Source organism: Polypterus senegalus, chromosome 4 (genome assembly GCF_016835505.1).
Source record: "Polypterus senegalus isolate Bchr_013 chromosome 4, ASM1683550v1, whole genome shotgun sequence".
In the NCBI taxonomy this organism is placed as follows: domain Eukaryota; kingdom Metazoa; phylum Chordata; class Cladistia; order Polypteriformes; family Polypteridae; genus Polypterus; species Polypterus senegalus.
The window spans coordinates 113,140,521-113,161,726 of NC_053157.1; the positions used below are offsets into that span (position 1 = coordinate 113,140,521).

General features: G+C 38.5%; 1 protein-coding gene across 1 annotated transcript in view; it reads left to right on the top strand.

Moving 5' to 3' along the window:
• LOC120527591 (OCIA domain-containing protein 1-like) overlaps nucleotides 1–21,206 on the top strand; it is a 93,317-nt gene that overhangs the window by 45,372 nt on the left and 26,739 nt on the right. Inside the window, exon 6 of the mRNA XM_039751184.1 lies at nucleotides 5,232–5,410. Coding sequence (XP_039607118.1) covers nucleotides 5,232–5,410 — 179 coding nt within the window. The remainder of the gene's footprint in view (nucleotides 1–5,231; nucleotides 5,411–21,206) is intronic.

Below are 21,206 nucleotides of genomic sequence, written 5' to 3' on the forward strand. Positions count from 1 at the left end.
GTTTGATGTAAACAGATGGAACATATAATGTCCTTCATTCTTTTTAGTTTTCTGTTCTTTAGAACAATGTTTTAAAGCAACTCCATTTATGCGATAAGGGGTGATTGCTACCAAAGTATATATTTTATCTGCATAACATTCTTTGTGATACACACTTGTAATCAGAGTGGAGTTGTCCAGGAAGCTAATACGTCTGTTCCTTTCTGTTTTCATGGTGAACTGAATTGCAGGAAGTACTGAGTTGACATGGCTGTGGAATTCATTTAGCTGGTCACTTTTTATTATAATAAATGTATTGTCATTGTAGTGTATCCAAAATGTAGGTCTGAACTGATTTAGAGCCAAGGTTTCAATTTGCTGCATAACCAGTTTGGCTAGGAGTCCTGATAACGGAGATCCCATTTGCATGCCTTCTTTCTGTCGGTAATATTTCCTATTAAAATGGAATTGAGTTTTGTGACAAAGGAACATTAAAAGCATTATGTCCTTCATTGTCAGCTTCGTTCATGCTGTTATGATAGGGTCATTATTTAGTTTTGAGAATAAAGTGTTTGTAGGCAGATGAATTGGAATCATGGTGTATAGATAGATAGATACTTTATTAATCCCAAGGGGAAATTCACATTATCCAGCAGCAGTATACGGATGCAAAAAACAATATTAAATTAAAGAGTAATAAAAATGCATATTAAAAGCGACATGACATCAAATAAAATCATGATTTCATCATCATCGATGGATATGTTCTTCAGGTGCTGCAGTTCCATCTCAGCACTATTAACTGAATAATCTGAATTGTACGTTAAATGTTAAGAGCATTTGAAAAAGTCTCTTGGATAGGTTGTATGTTGGCCCACTTATTAGGCTGACCACAGGTCTGAATTTCAAAGGGGTTTATGGATATTTATAAGGCTGTATAATTCCATACAGTTCACATCATTGGATTTCATTTTATAATAATCTAGTATGTTTTTTTAAACATTTTATTGAATTTATTAAAAGCAAGTAACATTTTATAAAAGCAAGTCAAACTTGACAAAGCTAAGTTCAGATCAAGCCCCACCCATGAGAAAGAGAGCTAGGCCAACAGACAGAGTAAAACTTTTAAGAGTAGGAAAAAAATTATTATAATCCTGTACGTTTAAACGGTTGTTATTACAGAGCTTATTCAGAGTGGTGTTAATTCTCTTCAAGTTGGCTTTTGTTGCGTCACTGGCTAGTTATTCATAAGTAGTTATGTCAGAGAGCATTTCTTCTATTGTAGTTACAGATTGCTCTTTGTCCACTATGACTGTCACACCTTCTTTGTCGACTAGTGTAATAACAATAGGTTTATCATTTTGTAGCGATATCTATGCCTTTCATTCTTTTCTTTTTTTTTTTTTTAGAGATACATATCATTGGATGTCTTGTATGTAACTGGTCAGCCACTGCGTATGTTATTTCCTGTGAGTTGACTGCCGGTATCTGTTCAGTTTGTATAATATGTGCCAGGGTGCCTAGGAAGTTGATTGAATTTCAAACCTCTGGTGAGAACACTTGTTCTGTGGTGGAAAGCTATCTTTAGGATAAGTTGCATATTATGGATTATGGTTCATTAGTTGGTGTATTCCCTGTGAGTTTGTTGCATTTTTTGTTGAGTGTCACACTTAGATTTATGGCTTTTGGAAGCGATGTTCTGGATGCATTTGTTCCATTCATCTGTAACAGTCAGTCAAGATGTTTCAAGAAACCAGGATCGGTGCCTCATTCCTGATTTGTAGTTATTTTGCATTGTGTTTCGGTAATAAGTTCATATAGAATGCCTCTTGTGAATTGTTGAATGATAAATGCCATCTTTGGAGTGTTCATCAGTGGTTTAAATCGCAGGCACTTTGGAGTTGCATCACGTCTGATGTAACTGTGAAAGAAGGAACAGTTTTTCATAACTGTGAGCCTGATAGCCAGCGATTCTCAACATCTAATACATTGAAGGGCTTCTTGCCCAAAAGTCATAGAATAGAAGCAAAGGTCTGTGATATAATTTGCACATTTATAGATGGAAATCCAAAAAGGGAGATAATGAATTACATACTGTGTATTAAAATAGACTTTTGTTCCGGAGCTTTTGACATCTATCAGGTATCATCATCAGAGGAAAATGACTAGACATACAGGAGTCAAAGGCAATATGTAGCAAATGTGGATGGGGTGTAGATGAGTGTAAGAGGGGAACAATTTCCAAGCCACTCAAAGGTTTCATGTTCATCTGTACAAACAATAATACGCAAGGATAAACAACATAGGGTCACAAAGCAATCCTGCTGCTTACATCTGTGGGTACACACAAATGATGAAAAATACACTTTCCTGTAAAAGTGTGTTTTTTAATGGCCATCAACTTAAGCCAAGTCAATAGGAAAAGCAGGACTTGATCTTTCGCAGAAATGTTTTCTCATGGACAAATGTATATAGCATCTTCCAAGAGTGACCAGTTCCAGTGGCATAGTAATACTATTATTACTTATTCTGACTGATCTCTTTATCCAAGGTGTCTTACAACATTTGAGATACAATATTTTTTATTTCTTCAGTTGTAGCACAGGCAGGTCAAGTGACTTACTCATGTTAACAAAATGTCAGTATCAGGATTTGAACCCACAGCCTCAGGGTTTAAAGCCTTAGCCACTACACCACATTGCCTGCCAATAATATTAGCCCTTGGTTTAAAAAAAAAAATTACAAAAAGTACTTCTGCTACACCTGATTAATTGACTGCATTTTAACTGAGGCCCATTGTCTTAAATGAAATTGCCCAGGTAAAGTCAAGTAATTGAACTAATTATAGAATATAAACAAAATAAATGCATACTCTCAGAAAAGATTAATTTTATTAAAAAGACAGAAACTTCAATTTCATAACGGCACAGAATTTTGTGTTTCTTGTAACTAGAAAATTAAACAAATTGGGGTGTTGATTAGGTAATCATAATTTCTGTAAAGAAGGACTCAATATATCATGCATGCTTTGATTAAGTGGAGTTCTAATATTTCTTGCCTTCGACAAACCTGGAGTTTTACTTACAGATATGGTTTAAGAATGGTGAAGTGGCTACTTTTATGGTTTGGAATGTTAAAATGATTACAAAATGGGAGCTTTCATTTGCCCTTTGCAGTAAAAATATGTTCTCAGAAAGCATTGTCATTTTAATCCTGTGTGTTATTAACAAATTACTGTACAGTACTATTAAAGAAAAAGTACAGGAAATTAGGTAACTTTTATTCACAAAAAATACGAAACTAAAAGCTTTCTTCCAATGTTTTTTTTTTGGGTAAACCAGTATTACTAAAATATTTTCCTTTAACTGTAGGTTATTTTGTTTTCCCAAGAAAGAAATTGACTCACAGTAACCTAGAACATAAAAAATGTAGTTTAAAACTGTAATAAGTAAATAAATAAAGTGCAATCTGTTGTAGAGCCTGATTGATTGCTTCCAGTGTAAAACATTCCTACTACCACATCTTAAGCACACTAAAGTGGAATGAGCCAGTGGGTAAACACATCATGGAGAGAACGTGGCAGCATTAGTCATAATAGCCTCTTATTTTGCCATCATACTCTTTTCTGCCACCGTCTTCAGTATGTATATGAAGCTTGCCTTCCTGATAAGTTTACTGAGGCGTGTGGAATCCCCAAAGCTGTTACTATATCACAGCAGAACAATCCATTGATCACTATGCAGTAGCAGAATATTTCTATTGTCACACATTATAAGACATGAGTCTGCTTGGAAAAAAGAGGCTTCTCTTGCCCTTTTGTGTAGCATGTCTATGTTCTTCATCCAATTTAACCATCAGTTCAGATATACTGTACTAGCAAGTACTGTATTTACAAATCAGCACCACCTCCACCCCCTTATGCTGGCCAAAATGAATAGTTATGTAGTACCTCTGTAACATTATGGGTTGCCAAAATTAATCTTTTTACTTGAAGCAAAAATCTTATTGAAGCAGCTGGATGTTACAAAGCATTATTGGGAATGTGATAGGACTTGTAACATTTGTTTGGTTAGAGAGTATCTCTCATACTAACACAATGTTTGAAGTCGTTCATTTTGTACATTGTTCAGCATTCATTTTTGTTTTTTCTGTTGTGTATTGTTAGATATTTCAGCTCAGTGTGTCTTTGTCAACATGCACTTTTAAAGGTTTTGGTCCATTTTACATATTGCCAAAAATGAATTTGTTTTTGGTGTTGATTGTTATGCACTATTCAGATGCTATTTCAGTTGGCCAATATAAATTACAGTATCTACTGTGCAAGTAATGCAAATTGCTCCCACTCAATTCTAATTTACATTCCCCTCATTGTTTTATATTTGGATGTACTGTACCTTGTTATGTTATGTTGTGCACTATTCTTGTTTGTTTTACAAAGGTCCTTTGATGCTCACTTGGAAAGTTGCCATATAAAATTATGAAGTTCCCTGTCTTGGCTGTCCCCTGGTGCACATACGTCTTACCTATCACTTTAAAATATAAAAATGTGTTTTGTTAACAGAATGATGATTTAATTGTAATAATTTAAAAAATACAGTATTAATACAGTATTACAAGTAAAACGTGTTACATATGTTCAGATTTTAAGTAAATGGGTGAACAAAATATTTTAGTAATTTCTGCCAAATATTAATTCTGCTTTCATTACCCTGTGATCTCCAAAGTTTACTGTAACTTCTACTGCTAAGTCAAAGACTTTGCTATATCCATACATTACAACAGTTCTTAGGTGATATGCAAAATAAATGAGATGAGGAAATTGATAAAATATTTGTTTTCAAAAACTAATATTAATTGAAATATGAATTGAAACTGGAGGATTATTGGGCCATACGATTGTATAGAAATTGTCTCTCAGGTCCTTATTTAACACAGATCTTGAGCTGATAGGGTAGAGCATTTTACATTTTCTTTGTGTATAGTGATGTCCTTTAATGAATTTATATTGTTTTTCTGCTGACTCATTGATATACTCACAATTAAAATATTTTTGCAATTTTTGTAAGGATCCGCTTAATTTGAAGTTTGAATAGCACATTCGTACGATAAAAAAAAATTATATTTAATAGAAATGATATTAAAGCATATATTCTGTTCTTCCTAAAATGCACACATTTTTAGCACATGCTTTTGTCTTGAAAAATGGTTTACTTTTGACTGTTTTTATTTAGCTGAACTTCTGTTTTTTGTAGATTTTCATTTAATGAGTCAGAATTTGTAAAGACAAAGAGAAATGATCAACAGTCTTCAGATTCAGATCCCAGCCCAGCTCCCCAAAACTACAGTGATGACTTCAGTTACACAGAGCGATCATTGTCAACATATGATTCCGTTCCCTTTAGCACCACCCTTAGTGAGTCTGCACCTACAGGTATGAATGAATTTTCTCCCCCTTTCTTAGCATGTCATCAAAACATACATTATACTGTATCGCAGTAACTAACAAATGTTCATCTTTAAATGTGACTTATACAGATTGTAAATATAAATAACCTGAGGAAAACATTGGCTTAATTGTGAACAGGTAGCTCTTGATTACAGTATGTTCCGTGTTTTTAGAATAGTTATTGCTGTGGAGAATGTTCACTTGTGTTTTTTTTTATTAAATTTGATGGTATTCACTTATGTCAAATACTTCGTTTGGATCTTAACTGTGTCAGTATGAAGCAGAGTTAATTGCACTTAGACAATGGTCAGTATTTGTATAAAAAAATTTTTACACTATTGCTCTAAAATGATTTAGTCAATATCAGTCACTTGTGATTCAGTTTTGCAGTTATTCAGGTCTTTCAAAAGATGACTGAGTAAATCAGGTATTTTCTTTACCTTTTGAGAAGTTACTGTACTACTGGAGTTGGCAGGGAGCATCTATGACCCTTTTGATAACTTTTCCAAGTGCTGGATTTAAGACATTGTTTTAGTACATAGATAATCCATACAAATATGTAAATGTAACGTATTCTCCATCCTTTAAGGAATACTGCATTCACATTTTTATCTGTCCCACTTTGTAGCAGTGATTTAATTTTTAATTTTAATCTAATCTTTTCATGAAGAAATCAGATAAAAAATTACACATCAGAAGTCAATATAACCAATACCAGACATTAAGCCCTTTAAAATAACGGGCGCTAGAACAGTAGTGCATAAACATTTGTATGAACAGTCTATATTAAATGGCAAGGGACCTTGTATGTGGCTGTAATATGTGTACTGTATTGTGTGCCTTTAATTTTCTTTTTCAGTAATAATGGTTTGTATTTCCATGAAATGCCTGTAATTTTGTCTGACAGTAATACAGTGGAACCTCGGTTCACAACCATAATTCGTTCCAAAACTCTGGTTGTAACCCGATTTGGTCGTGAACCGAAGTAATTTCCCGTAGGATTGTATGTAAATACAATTAATCCGTTCCAGACCGTATGAACTGTATGTAAATATATATTTTTTTAAGTTTTTAAGCACAAATATAGTTAACTATACCATAGAAAGCACAGCGCAATAGTACACTAAATGTAAAAACATTGAATAACACTAAGAAAACCTTGAACAACAGAGAAAACTAACACTGCAAGAATTTGCTATAGCCTTATGACCCTTCGCTAAAAACTCTTTTTAATGAGTTTTAAGCACAGGGGAAAAAATTTAAATTTGAAAAATCTGTAATTTAATAAACAACCAAGAAAAGTAACATTGCAACAATGCACATGTGCCCCTGTGTGTGTATGTCTCTTAAGCGCGCGCCTCTGTGTGTGTCTGTCTGTCTCTCGCCTGCCTGCCTGTCTGTCTGTCGCGCCTGTGTGTGTGTCTGTGTGCGTGCCTGCCTGTGTGCGTGTGCGTGCCTGCCTGTGTGCGTGTGACTCGCGCGCACCTGTGTGTGTGTCTGTCTCTCTCTCTGCACAGGGAATGCACAGGAAGAGACTGAACATGTGCAGTGTGGCCCTGCGCATGCGCACTTCTCCAGAAGACACACATACACGGACACTGCGCGCCTGTGTGTGTGTGTGTGTGTGACTCGCTCGCGCCTGTGTGTGCATGACTCGTGCGTGCCTGTGTGTGTGTGTGTGTATGGTACATGCTTCCTCAGTTTGTTTGCCCAGTTGATTTCATACAAGGGATGCTATTGGCGGATGGCTTAGAACCTACCCAATCAGAGCATGTATTACATATTAACTAAAACTCCTCAGTGATATAAGATATGCTTCCCGCGCAGTGCTTGATTGTTTGTTTTTTTATGTCTCTCTCACTCTCCCTGCCTGACGGGGGGGGTGTGAGCAGAGGGGCTGTTTGCCTAAAGGATACGGACGCTCCTCTAAAAAATGCCGCTTTATCGCAGTGCTTCTGCATACTGACAAACCCAAAAGCACGTATTGATTTTTTGATTGTTTGCATTAATCTCGTGCTCTCTCTCTGACGTTCTCTGCCCCTGACGGAGGGGGTGTGAGCAGAGGGGCTGTTTGCACAGAGGCTGTTTGCTTAGAAGATACGGACACTCCTCTAAAAAATTCCGCTTTATCACGGTGCTTCGGCATACTTAAAAGAAGCATGTATTGATTTTTTGATTGTTTGCTGTTCTTAGCGAGCGCTCTCTCTCTCTCTCTCTGAAATTCTCTGCTCCTGCTGCGCGCACTCCTTTGAAGAGAAGATATGTTTGCATTCTTTTAATTGTGAGAAAGAACTGTCATCTCTGTCTTGTCATGGAGCGCAGTTTAAACTTTTGACTAAAGGGTGTTATTTCATGTCTAGAGGTCTCTAATAATGTTAACAGTGTGGGAGAGTTTATAAGGGCTTAAAATAAATAAAAATAACCATACAAACATGGTTTCTACTTCACGGATTTTCATCTATCGCGGGGGGTTCTGGAACGCAACCCCCACGATTGAGGAGGGATTACTGTAGTTCCTTCTGGAGTTATCAGTCCACATCAGAAACAAGAAACCAAAAGCCTGATGTGAATGATTTTTGAATTGAAGACGGGACTCTTGAACAATGAATGACAGGAAAGGAAGGTCTTCAATTGCATTATGTGCTACTGATTTTACTGTGATTTTCTAAAGTAGTTAATCAGGAATTGCAGGTTTCCTTCAGAAATGATACACATTTCTTTGTTGAAAACTAGAAATAAAATCAAAAACCAAAAGGTAATTTTCTTCTGAACACTAAAATTTGTGTGTCTAACTCAGAGCGCTAAACCATAATCATTGTCTGTTTAGAACTGCAGAAAGTCATTAGTCAAAATCTTATTAATTACTGTTACTAGAGCCAAAACACTAATACAAAAACTGACTCAATCTGAAAGAGCAAGGCTCAAAACTAGAATACTGAATAGGATTTTTTTAATAGCATTTGTTCACCATCTGAATTCATAGATGGAACTGAAGATAAACTGTCCGAAGACAAAACCTCGAAAATGCACTGGAATTATTCACTTACCGGCCATTTTAATTATGTACACCTGTTCAACTTCTTGTTAGCGTAAATATCTGATCAGCCAATCATATGGCAGCAACTCAATGCATTTAGGCATGTGGACATTGTCAAGACAACCTGCTTAAAGTTCAAACCAAGCATTAGAATGGATAAGAAAGGTAGTTTAAGTCAGGGGTGTCGACCTCCAGGCCTGGAGGGTCGCAGTGGCTACAGGTTTTCATTCTAACCCTTTTCCTAATCAGTGACCAGTTTTCACTGCTAATTAACTTCTTTTCCCTTCATTTTAGCAGCCCTGTTTTTAAGGAGTCACTCCTCTAAATTGATTCTTTTCTTCTTTAAATGAAAGCCAAATAGAAATGAGATGTAAAATAAGCCAACAGATGACCAGCTAAACTGGGGCATCAAACTCCAGACAGTTTCCTAATTAGAAGCCGATTCTTGCTGTTAATTAAACCCATTATTTAATTCCATGGCTTGTTGCTGCTCTCATTCTGCCACAGCAGATATTTCTAAAACTGTTGATTTTCCTTTTTTTTCTAAGAACACCATCAAAATGTTTTGGTGACTTGAGAGATCAACCTTACCGAGACCTTCACCTTTCTTTATTTTCAGATATTGTGCGATGAGCACAGATGACCTGGTCAGGTGGCATCTTGTTTTGTGTCTCAGTTTTGTTTGGCTGCTAATTAAGGAAAAAGAAACACCTAAGGGACCTGAGTCAAGTGAATTAAGACTAAAGTAAAAGAAGTTAATTAGCAGCAACAACTGGTCACTAATGAAGAATATGGTTAGGATGAAAGCCTGCAGCCAATGTGGCCCTCTAGGGCCAGAGTTCGACACCACTGGTTTAAGTGACTTTGAACTTGGTGTGGTTGTTGGTGTCAGGCAGGCTGGTCTGTGTATTTCTGAACCCGTTGGTCTACTAGGATTTTCATGCACAAACATCTCTATGGTTTGTAGAGAATGGTCTGAAATAGAGAAAATATCCAATGAGCAGCAGCTCTTTTGGTGAAAATGTCTTGATGATGCCAGAGGTCTGAGGCAAATGGCCAGATTGGTTCGAGTTGATTGAAAGGCAACAGTAATTCAAATAACCATCCATTATGATGACCAAGGTATGCAGAAGAGTATCTCTGAATGCAGAACATGTCAAACCTTGAAGCAGATGGGTTACTGCAGCAGGGGACCACACTGGGTGCCACTCCTGTCAGCTAAGTGCAGACAACTGAAACTACATTGCACACAGGCTCACCAAAATTGGACAAAGATTAAAAAAATGTTGCTAGGTCTGATGAATCTCGATTTCTACTGCAACATTTGGATTGTAGGGTCAGAATTTGGTGTTAACAACATGAAAGCATGGATCCATTCTGCCTTGTTTCAACAGTTCAGGCTATTGGTGGTGGTGTAATGGTGCAGAGGTTATTTTCTTGGCGCACTTTGGGCCTCTTAGTACCAATTGGGCATTGTTTAAATGCCACAGCCTAAGTATTGTTGCTGACCATGTCCATCCTTTTATGACTGCAGTGTAACCATCTTATGATGACAGAAACTAAAACTTTTAAATATGTGTGGAAAGCTAGTGTATATAGAAAACAATGTGTACAAAAATAAAGAATGGATTGCATCCCTTATTGATTCAATATGGTATGCACCATTTTATGTTCCAGGGTGGGAAGATCCTGTATTATAAGTAATACTCTACTTTTGTTTGTGGATGAAAAATATCAAGAAACAACATAGGAATCAATGAAGCACTGTTGACCCGCTACTCCTATTAATAAACTTGAATTCATTCAGCACTGCCTCATTTAACAACATGTAAAGCACGGTCAAACTAACCATTTTATTGTAGAAATTTTTAACACATTAATTACGATTGATGAATATCCAAGTTTAATAGAGTAACTGTTTTAAGCAAACTGATTATTCTACTGTCACTACTTGATAGTTTATAAACAAGTAATGTTTCCTAGTTATGACTTAAAACCTATTAGATGGGCCGATTTATATTATTTTGTATCCAGCTCTGAGAAAAATTTCAACTATTGTTACACTTTCAACAAATCAAATAGGTAATGAAATTTCTGTCTCCTCTCCAACACATATTTGACAATCAAAGCTTTAAATAAATTTGCTTACAGATGTAATTCACAGTGTCACTAATAGAGAGCTAAAGTAGAAAATAATTGGAAGAAAATGAGAGAATGAAAAACAATTGAACAGGTAAAAATAAATTTGAAAGTGCTGCGGAGCTGGTAACTTTTACATCAGTACGGTGTAACATGAACCGCCTCAAATAAATGCTTAAAGGGTTATAATTCACAGTCGTACTTGTCAAACTTATTCAGGCTGTTTTGGCTGGAAAAAAGGCCACAAATAATAAAATAGCAACTGGTTAAACAATGGTGTGTAGAAGGGCTTGTATTAGACCTTGAAGTAGAAGGACTACATCATGAAAAACCTAAACTGAGATCCACCCCTGTCAGTTAAGAGCAAGAAAACTAGGACGTAATTAGCATATGATCAGACATACAAATTGTAACATCCAAATTCATAAAATAAATTCATAAATGACTTAAATCTTTTGATCATTCCTGTTTCAGCAGTATAGGTAGGTAATGTGGTAGAATGTCTGATTGCCACATGTTAGATATTTTAATACACGATTGCATTAGTATTTAGGCATTGTGGTTGACCATGTTGTATCGCTTAATTGCCATGGTGTACCACTTTTCAAATGTATTCTTCCAAAAAATAATGCATAATGTCACATATTATGTACAATTTCAAGCTAGTTACACATAAATGAAAGTAGCTGTACTGCATTGGCCTGGACAGCTCCCAGATCTCAGTGAAACAGAACACCAGTGCTATTAAATGTGCATTAACCAAATGTTTAAAGCACTCTCTTAAATTCATGTCTCCAAGAATTATTGGTTTTCTGGACGCAAAATTGGTCCTATCAAGTGCGAGAGATGTACTTAATAAAGTGACTACTGGGTGTAATTAATATAAGCAATCAAGATATAAAAGCACTGTGGAATTTGTAGTATTGTTTGTAATTCTCTAACTTTGTGATAACTGTAAATGATATAATCCCCTGATAATAGCATGTGTGTTATCCTTTAAACCACCTAGAAGCAGAGAAAATAAGAGGTTGATGTTACAACCCTAAAATCTAAATAGGAGGATTATTTCTGTATTGCCCATATTCAGTTCCAGTAAATTCATTCTGAGAGGAAATAATTCCTTATAAAAATTAAATTATTAAAAAAAAAAAAAACGGCATTGAATCTTCTATAACATCTTACAAAGTTGGAGAATACAGAGCAGGGAACCTGCAAACATTCCTCTTTACAGAATTTCTCAGTGATTCAGGGTTCTAGGTCCTCTCTTATGCACTCCTCACTTTAGCTCACTGTGACGATGCGGGTTCTACTCCACGCTCCCGCTTCTCTTCAGGGAGCCTCTCAAACCCAACACCATCAATAATGTAACCGGATGAGCTGGACAATGACGACACCAAACGAAGCAAGGGGATGGTGTGAAAAGTGCTTTTATTTAAAACATGTCCATAGTAAAGTGCAGTGCTCCCAAAGTGTTTCAATAAATCCATAAAAAAAGTAAAAATACCAAACGTTTAAAACAAGATTAAAACCTACAGCAGACATTTGGGGTCACACCAGCCAGGCACAGGTCCTTCCCAGTCTCTCCAGCTCACGCAAGGCATGCTCAGCGGGACAGACTTCAGCCACCACGTTTCTCACACTACCGACCCCCATCTTGGCTGCTTCCGCCAGCATCTGCTAGACCGCTCGGGATTAGTTGTCCTCCCGTCTTCTTTCTCACACTCGTAGTCATCCCTCAGATCCCTAGGGCAGACTCCTCCATGATCGTACCCACTCTCCCATTCAGTGGGCACGATCCGTTCCTTGAGTGCCGATACTTCTCTCCATCTGGGACCCCTGACCATGATGACCTCTCTCAACAACTAGCTGGTTTGCTTGCTTGCTCGTCCACTCTCACTGACTCAATGCTGCAGTCTCGCTCTAGAAGCCTTTATTCCTAATTTTCTTTTCTTTGTGTTTGTGTTCCACCTCCTCTTTTTGCTGGCCCATTCTTATATGGCTCCGGGGACGCAGCGCCTCAATCATGCACCGCAGGAAGCTGATTGGGCAATTGAGAACGATCGCACCCTCAGATGCAGGTGCGACTCACCCCAATTACTCCCATCAGCTCCCTGTATTGTATTTATTTGTACATATGGGAATTTGGCCTCTGTGCCAGCTCTTTATATCCAATTGAAACAGAGTGTCATGGCTTATGGCCTGACAGTTTTAACACACTCTGATCTACTTAAAAGTAAAGTATAGATGGAAAAATGCTTAAGTCATGCTTTGTTTCTAATAATTTCTACGGGTGCCAATAATTGTGGCACATATGGATTTGTTCAATTATTTCTTCACGAGGGATTAATTTTTCTCAGAATAAATACTTCTGTACATGTGATTTCTCAGTTTTTTATTTTTAATAAATTTGCAAAAACCTGAAGTAAACCTTTTTCACATTTTCATTATGGGATGTTGTGTGTAGAATTCTGAGGAAAAAAATAAATTTAATCCATTTTGGAATAAGGCTGTAACATAACAAAATGTGGAAAAAGTGATGCGCTGTGAATACTTTCCGGATGCACTGTACATCCCTTTCTTCTACAAATCCTAATTCCCACATATATTTGTATCTCACACTCCAGAGGCCTTATAATATGGGTATAGTCCCTGTCTTCTGCCATTTCTGTTCTCTAAATCCCCTTGGTACTTCTTTCTACATTTTTTTGGCATTGCCCATCCCCTGTTTCCTTCTGGACCTTGGTCTCTGAAACTCCTTAATTATCAATTTTATTATTCTTTTCTCTGCCCTTTCTCCTCTTGAATCTGTATGTGCTTATTTTCACCTCTGTACATTAGATGCTTTTCTTCCTAATCTTCATTGTAGCCAATCTGGCACCGACTTCTATGGAAAAACCCCCAAATCTTTCTCAACTAAAATATCAAAGTCCTTTTCAGTGATATTTCAGTTCTGATATTAATTGTACTTCTAGTTTTTATTTTCTATCGATCCATTAACCAACCCACTATATCCTAACTACAGGGTCATGGGGGTCTGCTGGAGCCAATCCCAGCCAACATAGGGCGCAAGGCAGGGAATAAATCCCGGGCAGGGCGCCAGCCCACCGCAGAGCACACACACACACACACACTCTAGGGACAATTTAGGATCGCCAATGCACCTAAACTGCATGTCTTTGGACTGTGGGAGGAAAACCACGCAGACACGGGGAGAACATCCAAACTCCATGCAGGGAGGGCCCGGGAAGCAAACCCGGGTCTCCTAACTGCGAGGCAGCAGTGCTGCCCTAGTTTTTATTTTATTTTATAAAATAAATTTTTATTTTGTTCTAGTTTTCAGTGGAGTCAACAACTTTTATTTTTATTTAGTACTGTGTTTAAAATTTTAGGTTTTATTTTATTTAGTTTTGGCTTTTTAACATAATATTAGTACAATTTTAGTTTTTCTCTGTTGCAAGACCAAAAATGCTGGCCTACACATATTTCAATGCAAGTTATGTTTTAGTAAATAAAATATACTCACAGTTCATAATGCCGCTAAACACAGCTTGACTATCAATGATCAAACGGATCAAGTGAACTAATGAGTATAGTCCGCAAGATCAAATGTTTCAACCTAAGAAACTGGTCTGTGCAAGCTCATTGCTGTTAAGCTTAAAACAAGCACGCATTTCAAGAGATTTGTTCATACTACAACAACATCCATTGCACAGATAGCCACACAGTGAAAATATTCACTTGACAAACGGCTGTAATGCAGGTGCACAGACGAGGTCCTCGGCGTTGTACATTGACGATTTCTGCTGCCAGTACTGAAGCAGTGAGGTTCATGGCTGGTGAGGCACTTACTCCTTCAGAGTCAGATTTACAAACATATGAACCCAAAAGGGTAGCTTACTATGCAGTTGGCATCATGCACATTGACTACTGGTTATGTTTCATATCTCATCAGCATTCTTTACACACAGGTAGGTAAGGCACATATTTGGCTAATGTTACATTTATAGCGGCAAGAAAGAGTGCATTTGTTCTGCGCCCTCCATGTGTTCTAAATTTGCTGTTGCAATTTCACAATTCATATTCATTCAATACAAATGAACGTATAGAGTGGTGTACAAAAAAAAGGATTTCAATTTTGACCGTAATAGAAGTGTGTTAAAGAAGTTATGAAAAAGAAAAGGAAACATTTTAAAAATAATGTAGCATGATTGTCAATGTAATTGTTTTGTCACTGTTATGAGTGTTGCTGTCATATATATATATATATATATATATATATATATATATATACACACACAGTTGAGGCCAAAATTATTAGCCCCCCTAGAATCATGGAACATTTACCTAAACATCTTCCCAAAGTTTGCAACATTGATGAAACTTGATATAATCAAACATCCACCAGTGCTATTTACTAGCTTTTGATACATTTTGTAATATAAAATATATTTTTAGTCTTGCATTATATCAAATATAGTAAAAAATGGGGTGGTCAAAAATATTAGCCCCATGTTAATGTTTGCTTTCAAAACACACCTACACTAATTAACCAATCAGCTTTGAAACCACACCTGTGCAATCAATTGGCTTCCTGACAACACCTGCAGTCAATTGGCTTCCTAACAACACTCAATCAGCGTAAAAAGACTCCCAAGGAACAGGGCTCTTGAACACATGAGAGGGACTACTGTTACTGACCATGCCAAAGACAAAGGAAATCAGTCTGGAGCTCAGAAAGAAGATAGTAGAGGCTCATGATAAGGGGCAAGGCTACACTGCCATTTCCAAGCAATTCACAGTGTCTAGAACTGCTGTATGTTGCATTGCCAAGTACAAGGAGACAAATTCTGTTAGAAACAAACCTGGCCGTGGCGTAACATAAGATTTCAAGAACTCTGGAGAAAAATAGTCAGAGATGTCAGCAAGGAACCCCGGACATCTGCCAAGATGATTGTTGCTGACCTGGCCTCTTCTGGAGTTGATGTTTCAAGGAACATAGTTGCGAGGGCTCTTCACCGTGGTGGGCTTAATGGCCATCGTCCCAGAAGAACCCCTTTACTCAAAGAGCGGCACATCACAGCCCGACTGAGGTTTGCCCGTGAACATTTGAAATGTAAAGGTGATTTTTGGAAGTCTGTGCTTTGGTCTGATGAGACTAAACTGGAACTGTTTGGGCACATGGATGTTGCTTATGTTTGGCAAAGAAAGGGACAGGCCTTCAACCCTAGGAACACAGTTAAACATGGTGGTGGGAGCATCAGTTTGTGGGGCTGTTTTGCAGCCTCAGGCACAGGGAGCCTTGTTCGGGTGCATGGCATCATGAAAAAAGAAAATTATGTTGACATTCTGAGGGAGAATATGCAGAAATCTGCTCATAGTCTAGGCTTAGGTCATCGCTGGGTCTTCCAACAAAACAATGACCCAAAGCATACATCAAAATTAGTTCAACAGTTTTTCAAGGATACCAAAACCAAGATCTTGGAGTGGCCCGCACAGAGCCCAGACCTCAATCCCATTGAGAATCTGTGGCGAGTGCTCAAAGTGAATGTTCGGAAACCACGCAATTTGGACTAGCTAGAACAATTTGCAATGGAGGAATGGACCAAAATCCCTCAGGAGACCTGTGCTAATCTAGTAAAGACCTACTCTAATAGATTGTTGTCAGTTGTGGATCAAAAAGGGTACGGTATTGACTATTAATGGGTATGGGGCTAATAATTTTGGATGTCTCATTTTTGCCCTTTCTTGTTACCACTCAGTGTGTCAATAAAATATCCAAACTACAATTAGTGGACCTTGTTATTTTGGACACAGATACGCTTTAAAAAACAAACATCATTTGTTTATGGTCATTTTCATATTGGAATCAGGAGTGTTGCCTAATTTCATAAGGGGGCCTAATAATTTTGGCCACAACTGTGTGTGTGTGTGTGTATATATATAGACTAAAGTTCAAATATCAAATAACTTTCACAAAAGGTACACATATAACAAAACAACTGCGCTTTTATCTATACTAATAAAAGGCAAAGCCCTCACTGACTCACTCACTAACTCACTGACTCATCACTAATTCTCCAACTTCCTGTGTAGATATAAGGCTGAAATTTGGCAGGCTCGTTCCTTACAGCTTACTTACAAAAGTTGGGCAGGTTTCATTTCAAAGTTCTACACGTAATGGTCATAACTGGAACCAATTTCTTCGTCCATATACTATAATAGACTTCTGCTTGATGGCCGTGGGAGGCGGAGTTACGCCTCCCACGTAATTTAGTGCCTGCCCATATAAGGCCGTCCGTCAGCGGCAATCCAATAGAAACACTGCCGATAAATATTCACGGGTGAAGGACTGTGCTTATGCAGACGAAGATGAGATGGTCAGGGTGGTGTTTGGCACAAACTCAGTGAAACTGCGAGAGAAACTTTTAAGTGCCGGGTCTTAGCTAACATTAAATAAAACCATGGACATCGCACGAGATGGCACAAGCAGAGCTGGGAACCTTCGATGCATGTACACCGAGCGGCTCACGTGAACTGACGCAGTACACAGACAAAAAGCAGCAGTTCCAAAGAGTGCTGAACAAAAAACGAATTACACAATTGAGAAGGCAGCAAAAAAATATGAAGTGTGTGACACATACAAGCATATTCATAAGTGCAGCTACTGCGGAAACAAAGCACACGGTAAAAAAAGTCAATGTCCCGCTAAAGGAAGACATTGTAAAAAAAAACCCGTGCATGCAGTGTGTCACATCTCAGATAAAGAGGAAGACGAGCTGTTTATTGATGCAGTAAGAAACCATTCGATGAATGTAACCTGTTATCTTTACAACGATTGACAAACACGGAATGTAACTTGAACACAACACATCCTACAAATACGAACTTGATTGAAAGAAATAATGATAGTCAAATCCTTGATGACAGCAACACTTATAACACTCACAAAACAATTACTGTATATTGAGAATCATGTTACGTTATTTTTAAAATGTTCCCTTTTCTTTTTCATAACTTCTTTAACACACTACTTCTCCGCTGCGAAGCGCGGGTATATATATATATATACCCCGATCTACATACTCTCAAATAGACAAACCACACACAGTGGCGCAATGGAAGATGCTTCGCCTCTAGCGCCGACGTCCGAGGTTCGATTCCATGATCCCAAAATTAGGGCAAAACACGTGTCACGTACTCTTTGCATTATTTCACAGTAAATCTATTTATATATATATATACACACACACCTACATATATATCAGCGCTTCCCAATTCATTTTACCCTCGCACCCCCTTGGTTTGAGACGTATGAAAAATTATGTGGTTAACGCAGAAAGACAGATCACCAATTGAAGCTTTATGAATAATGGATACTTTATTCACCATCAATGATTGTTTTGGTAAAGCCATACTCAGTGTAATAATTAAATGAATGGTAAAAAAGTAAGAGTGAGGGGAGGGTGACTTATTGAAGCACGCACGCGAAAGCACAATAGCACGCGGGCTCGATGTCGACACAAATATCTTTGGTTGAAATGTAAGGCGAATTTACTCTTTACATTTCTATGGTGAAGAAAAATTTATGCAATGATGCCTACATTTAACTTACATTCCTAATAAAGATATTTCTGTCGACTAAATAAAAATTCCTTCTATTTAAAATTTAAATAAAACTTGAACAGTTACGATAGTTCATAATATTCACGCAGACTTGCACGTAAGAGTGGGAGTCATCCGTTTTAACAAGCAGCGTTTTGCACTGATACGAAATAGCCTGCCCATTTAATTGTTTAGGAATGGATAAATAAATTAAGATTTTGTACAAATAATGTTTTTCATTTTTCTTCCTTGATGGATTCTGGCACCCTCAGCAACAGTTGCTCGCACCCCAAAGAGTGTGTGTATAAAACCACAAACCCTGAAACACTGACTACCACCCTCACATTGCTCCTTACACTATAACGCGTAATACAAGCCTCGCGCGGTACTCCGCCGACTTATAAGCCTTGCGCAGCGCCTGTCAGTTTGGGAATTGATTGTTTGCTTTTATCTCTCTGCTCCTAGCGGAACTGTCATCTCTGACTTGTCATGGAGCACGTTTAAGCTCATGTGTTTGCAGTGTTTGAATAAAAATCCTTCTTGTTTCTACGACCTCCTGTGTCTCTGTGCAAATCTGTGTCCCAAGCGTGACAAGTGGTACCAGGAGTGGTTGCACAGATGGATGCCATCGAAGACTTATTTCAGAGGTCTAAAACTTATGCACTTAAAGACTGGAAACTAAACATGGATGACCCAATCCGTGCGCAAATTCAAGATTTGATACATAAAGTGCACTGCTGGTTTGAAGGAGACGTGATGGAAACAGTTTTCGTGAATATATTACTGGCCGGCATACCTGAAGTTCTTCGAGATGAATTTCTACGCCATGATATTAAATCATTAACGATTATGTCCAGACGATTAGAGGGTTCACAGTCCACTTGGAGAAAGAGCGGTGGATTTCGTGCTGCTTCGCAACCTGTGAATGAACGTCCAGGACATTCTCGTCGCTCGATCGAGAAGCTGCAGGACCTAAAAATCTAATGGGGTCAGGTAGGACCCCGGGAAATCCAGTCGTAGATGGGACGCCTGTTTCTGGGGAGACAGCGGCAACAGCGGGCGAGAAACCGTGGACACTACAGAGCACGCCGACGTGGGCGTCGAGAGGATATTTCGAAACGGAGCCGACCGTAGATGTTTCCGTGTGATCAGCTCGCCATTTGGCAAGAGAATGTCGCTTGTCTCCAGCTCATTCAATGGAGATTGGACTGGCGAGATTTGTTGCTCAACTATTACATATCCGGATGGAAAAGATGGCTTGTTGATCCCGGTGAAATTGGGGCAGAGAAATCTCAGCATTGTTAGACTCGGAAGTGACCTTTGTATTGTGAGACGAGACTGTCTTAATGAACAATGCCTTAGAGACTGTGAGACTGTAAAAATACGCTGTGTACATGGTGATGTTAAAGATTATCAGACTTTACTTCTTCCTTTAACTTATAGGGTCGCCACTTTAAGGTTTGGTCTGCCGTTTCAGACTCGTGCCCTTGGCCATTACTCATAGGACGGAGAAATGCCCTTTTTCCGAAACTGATTAATAAATGTAAGGGACCAGTAGTCCAGTCCACTAATGAACTTAGTGGGGGGGGGGAAGAAGAAGAAAACAAAGACGAAGAACTGGTAGCGGCCGGGAAAATTTAGATCCCAACTTAGATATTGAACCCGATCTCTCCAGCGAGACGGAGGAGGTCACCCCCGACAATCTTCCAGAATGGGCTGGTCCTTCTACATCTTCCCAGATTGCAAACGCCTCGAACACAAACCGAGTGTTAACGAACAATCAGATTTTGTGCGTTTGCAGCATACTGATAGCTCATTAGAATATGCATTTAAACAGGCTCGCCCTGCTAATGACTCTTATTACCAAGAGCGTAATTCCGGGGGTGTGAAAACCCCACACTTTATAGAAAAGGACGGTTGCCTTTTCAGAGTGATCTCAGATCATTTGGAGGGAATTTATTGAACAACTGGTGGTACCTGAAGCACATAGGGAAACTGTTTTGCATCTGGCACATTCACACATCTTGGGGGGGCACCTCGGTGCCGACAAAACTAGAGACCGGTTATCAAAACGATTTTATTGGCTTAATATGGGAAAAGATGTTGAACGATTTTGTACTTCATGTCCAGACTGCCAGATCGTCTCTGCTTATAAGCCTCCTCGGCTCCCCTTTGTCCTATGCCCATATTGGAAGTTCCCTTTCAGCGTGTGGGATTAGATATTGTGGGACCATTACCTAAGACTAAGGATGGGTACCAATATTTGCTGGTGTTGGTTGATTATGCGACACGATATCCAGAAATGATTGCTGAAAAGGCCAACTCTTCGCTGTAGCCAAAGCACTATGTGAAACTTTTACTCGTATTGGTATCCCTAGAGAAATCTTAACTGATCAAGGCACACCTTTCACTTCTCGTGATGAAACAATTGTGTGACAGCTTTGCTATTAAGAAATTGAGTACTACTGTTTACCATCCTCAAACGAATGGTTTAACCGAGCGATTTAACAAAACATTGAAACAGATGATCAGGCGAGTTGCTCATAATGATCCCACAACATGGAACACTGTCCTACCTTTTGTTTTGTATGCGGTGCGAGAATCACCACAGGCGTCCACTGGCTTGAGTCCCTTCGAGTTGTTATTGCAGGCGGCGCAGGCATCCTGGATGTGGTATGCGTGAGGAATGGATAGGAAACGAGAGAGCAGCAAGGTCGAAGCTTTGCAGATCGACTAATTTCGTTGCAAGACAGAATTTCTATGCTTTCCTCTATTGCTGTGGAACACCAACAACGAGAACAGGAAACTCAGAAGCGTCTTTACGATAGGCGCAGCAAGCTCCGTGAGTTCAAACCTGGCGATCGTGTTTTGGTACTGGTTCCCTCGGATCCACACAAATTCTTAGCTAAATGGCAGGGCCCGCCATTATTGAGGAGCGTATGAGTCCGTAAATTACAAGGTTAGAATACCAGGCGGCGCAAACCATTCCAGATTTTACACATT